Consider the following 12,137-nt stretch of genomic DNA (forward strand, 5'->3'; position numbering starts at 1 on the left):
GGCCTGGCCTTATTGAAGCATTTACAGGAGTACCCACAATGAGTGCTCTCTATAAAGCTCTCTCTATAGGTTTGCTATTGATAATCAAAACAACAACATGGCCAGGCGCTGTGGCTCCTGCCTGTAATCCCAGCACTTTGGGAGGCCAAGGCCAGAGGATTGCTCGAGGCCAGGAGTTCGACACCAGCCTGACCAACACAGACAGACCCTGTCTCTGCAAAATAAATTTTTTTAGAAATTAGCAGGCCAGTCATGGTGGCTTATGCCTGTAATCCCAGCACTTTGGGAAGCTGAGGCGGGCAGATCACTTGAGGCCAGGAGTTCGAGATCAGCCCGGCCAACATGGCAAAACCCTGTCTCTACTGAAAATTCAAAAACTCAGCCCAGCATGGTGGCAGGCGCCTGTAATCCCAGCTACTCAGGAGGCCGAGGCATGGGGATCACGTGAACCCTGGGGACGAAGGTTGCAGTGAGACAGCGTCACTTCATTCCAGCCTAGGAGACAGAGCTAGATCTTGTCTTTTTTTTTTTTTTTTTTTTTTTTTTGAGACAGACTTTCACTCTGTTGCCCAGGCTGGAGTGCAGTGGCACGATCACAGCTCATGGCAACCTCCGCCTCCCGGGTTCAAGTAATTCTCCTACCTCAGCCTCCCGAGTAACGGATTACAGGGGTGCGCCACCACGCCGGCTAATTTTTGCATTTTTAGTAGAGACGGGGGTTTCACCATGTTGGCCAGGCTGGTCTCGAACTCCTGACCCCAAGTGATCTGCCAGCCTCGGTTTCCCAAAGTGCTATGACTACAGGCGGAGCCACCGCGCCCAGCCTGACCCTGTCTCAAAAACAAAATACCAACAATGCATTTAGAACAGCGCCTGCCGCGGTGACCCCTTGTAGCTGCCACTGCGCTGTCGCTGCTGTCCGAGCCCCCGCTGACGGCGCCCTATCCTGTCTGCCGCCCCTCGCTTCAGGTGAAGGAGTCCAAGCGCCAGTTCATCTTCGACGTGGTGAACGAGGGCGGCGAGGCTGAGAAGATGGAGCTCTTCGTGAGTTTCTGCGAGGACACCATCTTCGAGATGCAGATCGCCGCGCAGATCTCGGAGCCCGAGGGCGAGCCGGAGACCGACGAGGACGAGGGCGCGGGCGCGGCGGAGGCGGGCGCGGAAGGCGCGGAGGAGGGCGCGGCGGGGCTCGAGGGCACGGCGGCCACGGCGGCGGCGGGGGCGACGGCGCGGGTGGTGGCGGCCGCAGGCCGAGCCCTGCGAGGCCTCAGCTACCGCAGCCTGCGGCGGCGCGTGCGGCGGCTGCGGCGGCTTACGGCCCGCGAGGCGGCCACCGCAGTGGCGGCGCTGCTCTGGGCAGCAGTGACGCGCGCTGGGGCCGCTGGCGCGGGGGCGGCGGCGGGCGCGCTGGGCCTGCTCTGGGGCTCGCTGTTCGGCGGCGGCCTGGTGGAGGGCGCCAAGAAGGTGACGGTGACCGAGCTCCTGGCAGGCATGCCCGACCCCACCAGCGACGAGGTGCACGGCGAGCAGCCGGCCGGGCCGGGCGGAGACGCAGACGGCGAGGGTGCCAGCGAGGGCGCTGGAGACGCCGCGGAGGGCGCTGGAGACGAGGAGGAGGCGGTGCACGAGGCCGGGCCGGGCGGCGCCGACGGGGCGGTGGCCGTGACCGATGGGGGCCCCTTCCGGCCCGAAGGGGCTGGCGGTCTCGGGGACATGGGGGACACGACGCCTGCGGAACCGCCCACACCCGAGGGCTCTCCCATCCTCAAGAGGAAACTGGGGGTGAGAGAGCAGGCGGGATTTTGGGGTTTTGGAAAGATGGGGGATTGGAGGGAGGAAGAGAGCCCGGCTGGGTGGAGACACACACAGAGGAGAGAACTGGCTAGGGGGATGGGCACACGCACCCACGGAGGACGCACCCGTGGAGGACGCACACGGGGACAGTGGGCGCTGGGCAAGAGAGACGCTCAGAGACAGAGGGATACACAGACCCACAGAGAAAGAGACTCAGAGATGGAGACCTGGAGAAAGGGCCGGGGAGAGAGAGTGCAGGGCCGGACAGAGTGCAGGGCCCGGAGAGGTAGAGAAAATGATACCTGGAGAGCCAGAGAGAGTAAGAAACCCAGAGACCAAATTAGAGGGCAGGAAAGACCGAAACTAAGCCAGGCGCGGTGGCTTACACCTGTGATCCCAGCACTTTGGGAGGCCGAGGCGGGCCGATCACCTGAGGTCAGGAGTTTGAGACCATCCTGGCCACCGTGGTGGAACCCCGTCTCTACTAAAAATACAAAAATTAGCCGGGCATGGTGGTGTGCGCCTGTAATCCCAGCTACTCGGGAGGCTGAGGCAGGAGAATCGCTTGAACCCGGGAGGCAGAGGTTGCAGTGAGCCAAGATGGTGCCACTGCACTCCAGCCTAGGTGACAGAGTGAGACTCCGTCTCAAAAAAAAAAAAAAAAAAAAAAGGAAAGGAAAAGAAAGACCAAGACTAAAAAAAGTCCCGAGACAGGGTCAGGGCCACTAGGAAAAGACCCTCGGAGATACTCGTTGTGGGAATGAAGTACACCATGGAGGAAGGGACCCCAAACATCATCAGGCCCTTGGTGCTGGGAATGCCATGGGAATGTGGAGGTCAAGGTGGTGGGAAGCCCTGGGGACAAGCAGAGCTGCACTTGGAGTCAGCCCGACCCTGCGCAGTGCTTTGGGCAAAGGGCTTCACCTCGATGAGCCTCAGTTTCCCCTCTGTAAAACGGGAATCATAATCTGCCTCTTTCTGGTGGGGGGAAGTATAAAACTTAGATTACCCAGGGGAAATAAGAGAGAAAGGAGATGAGAGGAGCAGGCAGGCAGCCTGAGAAGCACTTAGGGTGAGGACTCAGCCCTGATGCTTGCCCTGCGCCTAGGTGGATGGAGTGGAGGAGGAGCTCCCGCCAGAGCCAGAGCCAGAGCCCGAACCAGAGCTGGAGCCGGAGAAAGCCGAGTGAGTGGCCTTGGGGCTGAGGGGCCTAGCCCCTATCACTGCCTCCCTCCTAGAGTAGGAGCCTCCAGAGGTCAGGCCCCGAGGCTGTCCTGGCCACCCTGTGTCCTCGGCATCACCCAGCCCAGACTCAGGCACGGAGGAGGGGCTCTGAGTAAAAGAATCAAGAAATAAATGCTCCAACCTGGGCAGCATAAAAAAAAAAATTAAAATTAGCCAAGCATGGTGGTGTGTGGGGAGGCTGAAGTGGGAGGATCACTTGACCCCCGGAGGTGGAGGCTGCAGTGAGCCCTGATCGCAGCATTGCCCTCCAGCCTGGGTGACAGAGCAAGACCCTGTGTCGAAAAAGAAAAAAAAATATGGAGAGATAGAAAAATGAAAACTCCCATCTAACTGCCAGGCCTTCGCATGTGCTTTCCTGCTGCCTGGAACACAGGCCCCCATGCCTACTCTGAGTCTTTCTCATCCTTTCCAATTCTCCAGGACACCTGACCCCCTCCTAAGTTGAGGAGGTGTCTCCTCCAGATTCCCACAACCCCCTGAGCTTCCTGCATCGCAGCCCCGACCACTCTGGGCTGTCACTGCCTGGTGTCACTGTCACTGCCTGTCTCCCACATTGGACTGGAGCCTCATAAGGGCAAGTCCTGATTATCTCATCATCCCATGTACCCAGTACCATCCAAACCTGGGCCAGGCACAGGGCGGGCCCTTGGTGAATGGTTTTGAATGAATGAACTCATGCATTGCCTGCCCAGGCACCTCCTGACCTCTCTCTGTCCTGCCCTGCAGTGCCGAGAATGGGGAGAAGGAAGAAGTTCCAGAGCCCCCACCAGAGCCCCCCAAGAAGCAAGCACCTCCCTCACCCCCTCCAAAGAAGGAGGAAGCTGGAGGCGAATTCTGGGGAGAACTGGAGGTACAGAGGGTGAAGTTCCTGGTAAGGATCCAGCCGGGTCACCTGAACCTTCTTCTCCCCGGGAGCCCCACCTCTGGTGCCCACCTCTCCTGCTCACCTTGTTGTTGAGTTCATCTGTTCAAGCTCATCTCTAAGAAGAACCCTAGCTGGGGAAAGGGCAGAGGCATCCCCAGACCTGGGGAGAGGGTAGCATTTTCAGATGGCCCTCACTTGGTTCCTTGTCCCTTCCCTGCTCACAATCCTTATTCCAACCTCCATACCTCTGTTCATCGGGGCCACCCACCCACACTTCCACCTCCATCCTCTGTCCAGAGCTATATTCAGTGAGGCCACCGCTCTGGCCTTCCCACCGTGGCCTGTTCTTGGCTGTCAGCCCTTACAGTCTCAGTCCCTCCACCACTCCCAGTGCTGCTGTGGAGGTCTGAGCTCTCCCAGTTCCTGGGGAAGCGTTCATCTCATCCAGGCCAGGAAGAAGGGTGGGTGTTGGGAGGCAGGTCCCAGGGTTCCCTCCATCCTGTCTCCTCTCCGGGCCTGGCCCGATAGGAGGGGGTGAGGGAGGCTGGGCACGGTGGGTCACACCTGTAATCCCAGCACCTTGGGAGGCCGAGGCAGGCGGATTGCCTGAGGTCAGGAGTTCAAGACCAGACTGGCCAACGTGGTGAAACCCCATCTCTACTAAAAATACAAAAAAAAAAAAAAAAAAAATTAGCCAGCCATAGTGGTGCATGCCTGCAATTCCAGCTACTCAGGACGCTGAGGCATGAGAATCGCTTGAACCCAAGAGGCAGAAGTTTCGGTGAGCCGAGATCGTGCCACTGCACTCCAGCCTGGGCGACAGAGTGAGACTCTGCCTCAAACAAAGTGGTGGTGGGGGGCGGGAGGGCGGTGAGGGAATCATGTGGAACGAAGGTGGTTCCGTCAGAATTTGTGGGAAGAATGAGAGATGGAGGGAAAGGTGGAGAGAAAGAGGGAGAGATGGAAGATGTTCCTGGCCGTGCGAGGGGGCTCATGCCTGTAAGTCCAGTACTTTGGAAGTCCAAGGTAGGAGGATCACTGGAGCCCAGGAGTTTGGGACAAGCCAGGGCAACATAGGGAGATCCCTGTCTCTACAAAAGAATTTTTTTTTTTTTGAGACGGAGTCTCGCTCTGTTGCCCAGGCTGGAGTGCAGTGGCACAATCTCGGCTCACTGCAAGCTCTGACTCCTGGGTTCACGCCATTCTCCTGCCTCAGCCTCCCGAGTAGCTAGGACTACAGGCGCCCGCCGCCACGCCTGGCTAATTTTTTGTATTTTTAGTAGAAACGGGGTTTTACCATGTTAGCCAGAATGGTCTTGATCTGACCTTGTGATCCACCCGCCTCGGCCTCCCAAAGTGCTGGGATTACAGGCGTGAGCCACTGCACCTGGCCGAATATTTTTAATCTTTTTTTTTTTTTAATTACTGCTCCTTGCAGAGCAGGGCTACCCTCTAGGCAGTGCACCCAGAGTAGCCAAAAGTGTTTTTTTAATTAGCTGGGTGAGGTGACACATGCCTGTGGTCCCAGCTGTTCAGGAGGCTGAGGCGGGAGGATCACTTAAGCACAGGAGGTTGAGGCAGCAGTGAGCTATGGTTGTGTCACTTCACTCCAACCTGGGTGAGAGTAAGACCTTGACTCAAAAAAAAAAAAAAAATTCCCTTTCATCTTCTGTAAAGCAGGCAGGGTGACAGGTGGGGGTGACCTCACTCAGGAAGCAGCATGGCCAAGTGGCTTGGAGCTTGGACTCTGGAGGCTGACTGCCCGGGTTCAAATCCCATCTCTGCCACTAGTTGGTTATGTTACCTTGAGCAAGACACCACTTCCCTGAGCCTCAGTTTCCTCATCTGTAAAGTGCGCATAACAGTAGTGCCCACTTCACAGGGGTGTACTGAGAATTAAACAAGCTCATGCAAATAAAGCTCTTAGCCCAGATGTTGGTATAAGCAAGCACTCAACAAATAGGAGGTTGAGGCCAGCCGAGGTGGCTCACACCTATAATCCCAGCACTTTGGGAGGCTGAGGTGGGTGGATCACCTGAGGTCAGGAGTTTGAGACCAGCCTGACCAACATGGTGAGACCCCGTCTGTACTGAAAATACAAAACCTAACTGAGTGTGGTGGTGCATACCTGTAATCCCAGCTACTTAGGAGGCTGAGTCATGAGAATTTGAACCCGGTAGGCAGAGGTTGCAGTGAGCCGAGATGGCACCACTGCATTCGAGCCTGGGTGACAGAGTGAGACCTTGTCTCAAAAATAAATAAATAGGCTGGATGCGGTGGCTCAAGCCTGTAATCCCAGCGATTAGGCTGAGGAGGGCGGATCACGAGGTCAGGAGTTTGAGACCAGCCTGGCCAATATGGTGAAACCCTGTCTCTACTAAAAATACACAAATTAGCTGGGCGTGGTGGCGCACGCCTGTAGTCCCAGCTACTCGGGAGGCGGCAGCAGAGGAATTGTTTGAACCCGGGCGGCAGAGGTTGCAGTGAGCCAAGATCGCACCACTGCACTCCAGCCTGGACGACAGAGCAAGACTGTCTCAAAAATAATAATAATAATAATTAATAAATAAATAAATAGGAGGTTGTAGGAAAGATATTGAGAGCCCAGGTACTTTGATTGCGGGTAAATGATGGGATGAATTCTCCAGGGAAGAGGCTGATCTGTGAGCGCTTTCTCTCTTTTTCTCTTCTCTCTCAGAACTACCTGTCCCGGAACTTTTACACCCTGCGGTTCCTTGCCCTCTTCTTGGCATTTGCCATCAACTTCATCTTGCTGTTTTATAAGGTGCTGGTCCTGAAGGGCTGGGAGGGTCAGGCCCTTATCCATGCTGTGGGATGGGAGGCTCAGCCCCCATCAGAATTTCAGGGTTCCTCCACTGAAGGGATAAGGTATTGGGCTTTGGGTCGTTAGGAGGGTTCAGGCTGGACACCTGGATCCTGGGACCCCCCTCCATGGGGGTGAGTAGGGGATACCTGGATCCATCTGGGACAGAAGCCTGAGTGTCTGTGGGAGTTAGAGCAGGAGCAGGAGCTGAGTTCTCTGCTCAGCTTGGCCACATGCCAGTCCTGTGCGCCTGGGTGCAGGCCCTCAGCTCTTGGCAACACCCACTGATTCCGTTAAGCATCTTTGGTTTCACATAAGCTAAACAGAAGTTTGCAGGGAGGAAGAAATGGGCCGCTCACAGAATGGAAGGAATGGGCTAAGAACCAGGCCTCCTGAAGGACAAAGGGACCCTTGGGGTCTTGCCAGGGGTCTAGATAACAGGACAGTAAGGTAGACTAGAGAGATCGAATCATGGCTTCTGTGGGACCCAGAAGTCCCACAGTGGGACTGCCCACTGGCGCACGACGATGGGCAAGGTGCTTACTCCCTGTGCCTCAACTCCCTCATCTGTAAAATGGAATACCTCTTAGAGCTGTGGGGATTGAAAGAGGATAAGGCACCAGGCACAGTGGCTCACGCCTGTAATCCCAGCACTTTGGGAGGCCGAGGTAGGTGGATTACCTGAAGTCCGGAATTCAAGACCAGCCTGGCCACATGGTGAAACCCCGTCTCTACTAAAAATACAAAAAAAATTAGCCAGGCCTGGTGGCGGGCACCTGTAATCCAAGCTATGCAGGAGGCTGAGGCAGTAGAATCCCTTGAACCCGGGAGGCAAAGGTTGCAGTGAGCCGAGATTGCACCACTACACTCCAGCCTAGGTGACAAGAGTGAAACTCCGTCCACCCCACCAAAAAAAAGAGGATGAGTGTGTGTAAGGCAGTTAGAGCAACAGTACCTGGCATGTAAAAAGCACTGTGTAAATGTTTAGCTGCTACTAATTTTCATGTTAGTGTTAATATTAGTGGGCAGTCTCTTTAGGGCTCCACTATCAAGATGAACCAACTCTGTCTTCAGTTCTGTGCCACTCAGTTCAATAGGCTAATTCCCAGCTCAGAGTCTGATTTGCTAGCTACAGCCCTAGGCCCAACCCTTGATCTTGATTGACAGCCACACCGAGACTGTATCTGGTATGGTCCCAGTCCAATCTCAGGAATGGAGGCTCAACTTTGTGAGTGGGCTCTGCATGTGGCAGACCCACAGATGAATCTCTGTCCCCATTTCAGGTCTCAGACTCTCCACCAGGGGAGGATGACATGGAAGGCTCAGCTGCTGGGGATGTGTCAGGTGCAGGCTCTGGTGGCGGCTCTGGCTGGGGCTTGGGGGCCGGAGAGGAGGCAGAGGGCGATGAGGATGAGAACATGGTGTACTACTTCCTGGAGGAAAGCACAGGCTACATGGAACCCGCCCTGCGGTGTCTGAGCCTCCTGCATACACTGGTGGCCTTTCTCTGCATCATTGGCTATAATTGTCTCAAGGTGGGCCCATGGCCATGGTTCTGGGGCAAGGGCTTATTGGCTGGGTGGGAGTGGGGGCAGTGCTGGAGCACTGGCTGGGGCTGGGGGCCCTCAAAGTGGTTGGGACAGAGGGGGCCTAGGGTTGGGGTGAGGGCTGGGGAACTGGGTATAGGATTGGGGTCTCCAGCAAGGATGACAGGGGTCTCCAGTAAGGACGACATTCAGATTGGGAACGGACATGGCTTATAGCTGAGGAACCAGGTTCTGGACCACTGTCTTGATACTTTGCTATTGAACTAGAGTTCTTTAGGCTTAAAACTTTCATACATGCTATTCCCTCTGCCTGCAATACTTTGCCCTGCTTCCACCTCCTTGCACCTGCCTGTTTTATTCATCCTTCAGTTCTGAGTTCAGACCTCCCTCCCTTGGGAAGCCCCAGGTGGCATCAGGCACCACTCCTGGGCTCCCACAGCTCCCCTGTTCTCACATCCTGGCCCGATCCCTCTGCCTGTGCCCCACCCCCATTCCAGCCCTGACCCCTATATGCCCCTACATCCCAGCCCTGACACCCCTGCCTGTGCCTCTCCACTGCCAGCCCCGACTGCTCTGCCTGTGCCCCCCAATTCCAGCCCTGACTCCTCTATCTATGCCCCCCATCCCGGCCCTGACCCCTCTATCTATGCACCACATTCCAGCCCTGACCCCCCTGCCTGTGCCTCCCCCATCCCTGCCCTGACCCCTCTGCCCATGTCCCCCACATCCCAGCCCTAAGCCCTCTGCCTGGGCCTCATTTCTACCCTTATCACTGGGAAAGCACTTCTGATGTGGGGTCACACACAGACCCCAGCAAGATGTCATGGCTTCTGCTGAGACTATGGTCCAGCCAAGGTGCCTGACGCCCACCCTTGGCCTCCTCCCACTATCCAGGTGCCCCTGGTAATCTTTAAGCGGGAGAAGGAGCTGGCCCGGAAGCTGGAGTTTGACGGCCTGTACATCACGGAGCAGCCTGAGGACGATGACGTGAAGGGGCAGTGGGACCGACTGGTGCTCAACACGCCGTAAGGACCCAGCCCCCACCTCAGGGTGGCAGCAGGAGGGGACCTGGGTTTCCACCCAGTCCAGGCCTGGACCCCAAAAAACTAGGGTTTCGGTCCGGGCACGGTGGCTCACACCTGTAATCCCGGCACTTTGGGAGGCTAAGGCGGGCGGATCACGAGGTCAGGAGTTTGAGACCAGCCTGGACAACATGGTGAAATCCTGTCTCTACTAAAAGTACAAAAATTAGCTGGGCGTGGTGGCGGGCGCCTGTAATCCCAGCTACTGGGAAGGCTGAATCAGAAGAATCCCTTGAACCTGGGATGTGGAGGATGCAGTGAGCCGAGATCGCACCATTACACTCCAGCCTGGGCAACAAGAGTGAAATTCCACCCCCTTCCCCCCAGACAAAAAAAAAAAAACCTAGGGTTTCAGTCCCAGCAGGCCCTGCCTCGTTCTCCCCAAGTCTTACTCTTTCTTTCCATAAAAGAGGCACATTTCCCATGCATTACAGCATCTGTGTGGGTGAGGTTGGCACACAGAGATTCCTAGACTTGAGGCCTGGAGGTTCCTGTTCAGTGACTCTGGGGTGTGAGCCCAGGAACCCGTGTTTTAAACCCTGTCTCCAGGTGTGATTCTTACTCAGGTGCAATGAGTGCAAAATAAAAAACATGGCCAGGCACGGTGGCTCACGCCTGTAATCCCAACACTTGGGAGGCCAAGGTGGCAGATCACTTGAGGTCAGGAGTTCGAGACCAGCCTGGCCAACATGGTGAAACCCCATCTCTACTAAAAATACAAAAATTAGTCTCTACCAAAAATACAAAAAGTAGGCATGGTGGTGGGTGCCTGTGGTCCTAGCTACTCTGGAGGCTGAGGCATGAGAATCACTTAAACCTGCGAGGTGGAGGTTGCAGTGAGCCGAGATTGTGCCTCTGCACTCCAGCCTGGGCAACAGAGTGAGACTCCATCTGAAAAAAAAAAAAAAACGGAAAAGAAAAAGAAAGGAAAAAAAAAAAAAGAAAGAAAAGAAATCATTAGGGGCCCTAGGGGCCGCACTCAGTGGCTCACGCCTGTAATCTCAGCACTTTGGGAGGCTGAGGCAGGAGGATCCCTTGTGCCCAGGAGTTCAAGACCAGCCTGGACAACATAGAGAGACCTATATCTTTAGAAAAAAAAAACTAAAAAGTTAGCCAGACATGCTAGCCTGGCTAGCGCATGCCTGTAGTCTTAGCTGTTTGGGAGGCTGACGCTGGAGGATGGCGTGAGCCCAGGAGTTCTAGGCTGCAGTGAGCTATGATTATGCCACTGTCCTTCAGCCTGAGTGACAGAGCAAGACCCTATGTCTGGGGGCCAAAAAAAAAACGAATAGGAATTGGAAGTGCAATGAATCGAAGCACTTCAAATAATTGCAAATCCGTGAATTCATAATCAATCATCGCTCCACCCTCTCAAAAAACAAAACTCGTGGCTGGGCACAGTGGCTCACATCTGTAATCAATCCTAGCACTTTGGAAGGCCAAGGCAGGCGGATCACGAGGTCAGGAGATCCAGACCATCCTGGCTAACACGGTGAAACCCCGTCTCTACTAAAAATACAAAAAAAATTAGCTGGGCGTGGCAGCGGGTGCCTGTAGTCCCAGCTACTCGGGAGGCTGAGGCAGGAGAATGGCGTGAACCGAGGAGGCGGAGCTTGCAGTGAGCCGAGATGGCACCGCTGCACTCCAGCCTGGGCGACAGAGCGAGACTCCGTCTCAAAAAAAAAAAAAACTCATTGGCCATATTTGAGGATGTTAGGGCATCAATTTGTCACTTGGAAAACTGGTGAATAAAGGGCCAGAATCATGAAATTAAATGAAATCAACCAGTATGAGGAAGCAGGCAGTTGCACTGGAGTTGGTGCTGAGTCAGGCTGCTGGTTTGGACTCCTCCCCACCCGTCACCACGCCAGAGCCTCTTTATCAGAGTGCCATTCTGAGGTCTTTTTTGCACATCTGGCTCTGAATGCAAATTCTCTGCCTCATCTGGGGTCTAGCAAAGATGGTAGTGGGGTCCCCACTGTTCAAGGTTCCTACAAGAAAAGCAGTGGAGCCAGGCGCAGGTGGCTAACGCCTGTAATCCCAGCACTTTGGGAGGCCAAGGCGGGAGGGGGGATCACCTGAGGTCAGAAGTTTGAGACCAGCCTGGCCAACATGGCAAAACCCTGTCTCTACTAAAAACACAAAAATTAGCCGGGCGTGGTGGTGGGCGCCTGTAATCCCAGCACTTTGGGAGGCCAAGGCGGGTGGGGGCATCACCTGAGGTCAGAAGTTCAAGACCAGCCTGGCCAACATGGCAAAACCTCGTCTCTACTAAAAATACGAAAATTAGCCGGGCGTGGTGGTGGGCGCCTGTAATCCCAGCTACTCAGGAGGCTGAGGCAGGAGAATTGCTTGAACCTGGGAGGCAAAGTTTGCAGTGAGCAGATATCACACCACTTAACTCCAGCCTGGGCAACAGAGTGAGACTCCATCTCAAAAAAAAAGAAAAAAGAAAAACAGTGGAGTTTCAGCCAACCCTGTCGTGGCTGACAGCTCTGATCCCTCTGGCCCTAACATCTTATACTCACGCTTTCTCTCTCTCTCTCTGCAGGTCTTTCCCTAGCAACTACTGGGACAAGTTTGTCAAGCGCAAGGTGAGAGGACATGGATGCCCTGGGTCCTGGATTGGGTCCCTGCCTGCCACCAGGCCATCACAGGCCTGCCAAGCACTTGCTTGGTGTGTGACCTTGGGCAAGAGGTTTTTTTGCCTTTCTGAGTAGCACCTCAGTTTCCCCATGGGGAGGTGGGCATAGTAAGCTTGCTTCCCTTTCTTGAATGGG

The 12,137-nt window shown here is 55.2% G+C and overlaps 1 protein-coding gene across 5 annotated transcripts in view; it reads left to right on the top strand.

Annotated features, from left to right (window-relative positions):
- The window catches only part of RYR1 (ryanodine receptor 1), a 155,929-nt gene that overhangs the window by 132,517 nt on the left and 11,275 nt on the right, over positions 1 to 12,137 (top strand). For all 5 annotated transcript variants that reach the window (XM_055369291.2, XM_055369290.2, XM_055369292.2 and 2 more), the window contains 7 exons: positions 970 to 1,782; positions 2,903 to 2,979; positions 3,766 to 3,910; positions 6,603 to 6,689; positions 8,012 to 8,263; positions 9,170 to 9,300; positions 11,909 to 11,951. In XM_055369291.2, the coding sequence (XP_055225266.1) occupies positions 970 to 1,782; positions 2,903 to 2,979; positions 3,766 to 3,910; positions 6,603 to 6,689; positions 8,012 to 8,263; positions 9,170 to 9,300; positions 11,909 to 11,951 (1,548 nt within the window). The remainder of the gene's footprint in view (positions 1 to 969; positions 1,783 to 2,902; positions 2,980 to 3,765; positions 3,911 to 6,602; positions 6,690 to 8,011; positions 8,264 to 9,169; positions 9,301 to 11,908; positions 11,952 to 12,137) is intronic.

The sequence above is a fragment of the Gorilla gorilla genome, chromosome 20 (assembly GCF_029281585.2).
Source record: "Gorilla gorilla gorilla isolate KB3781 chromosome 20, NHGRI_mGorGor1-v2.1_pri, whole genome shotgun sequence".
Lineage (NCBI taxonomy): Eukaryota > Metazoa > Chordata > Mammalia > Primates > Hominidae > Gorilla > Gorilla gorilla.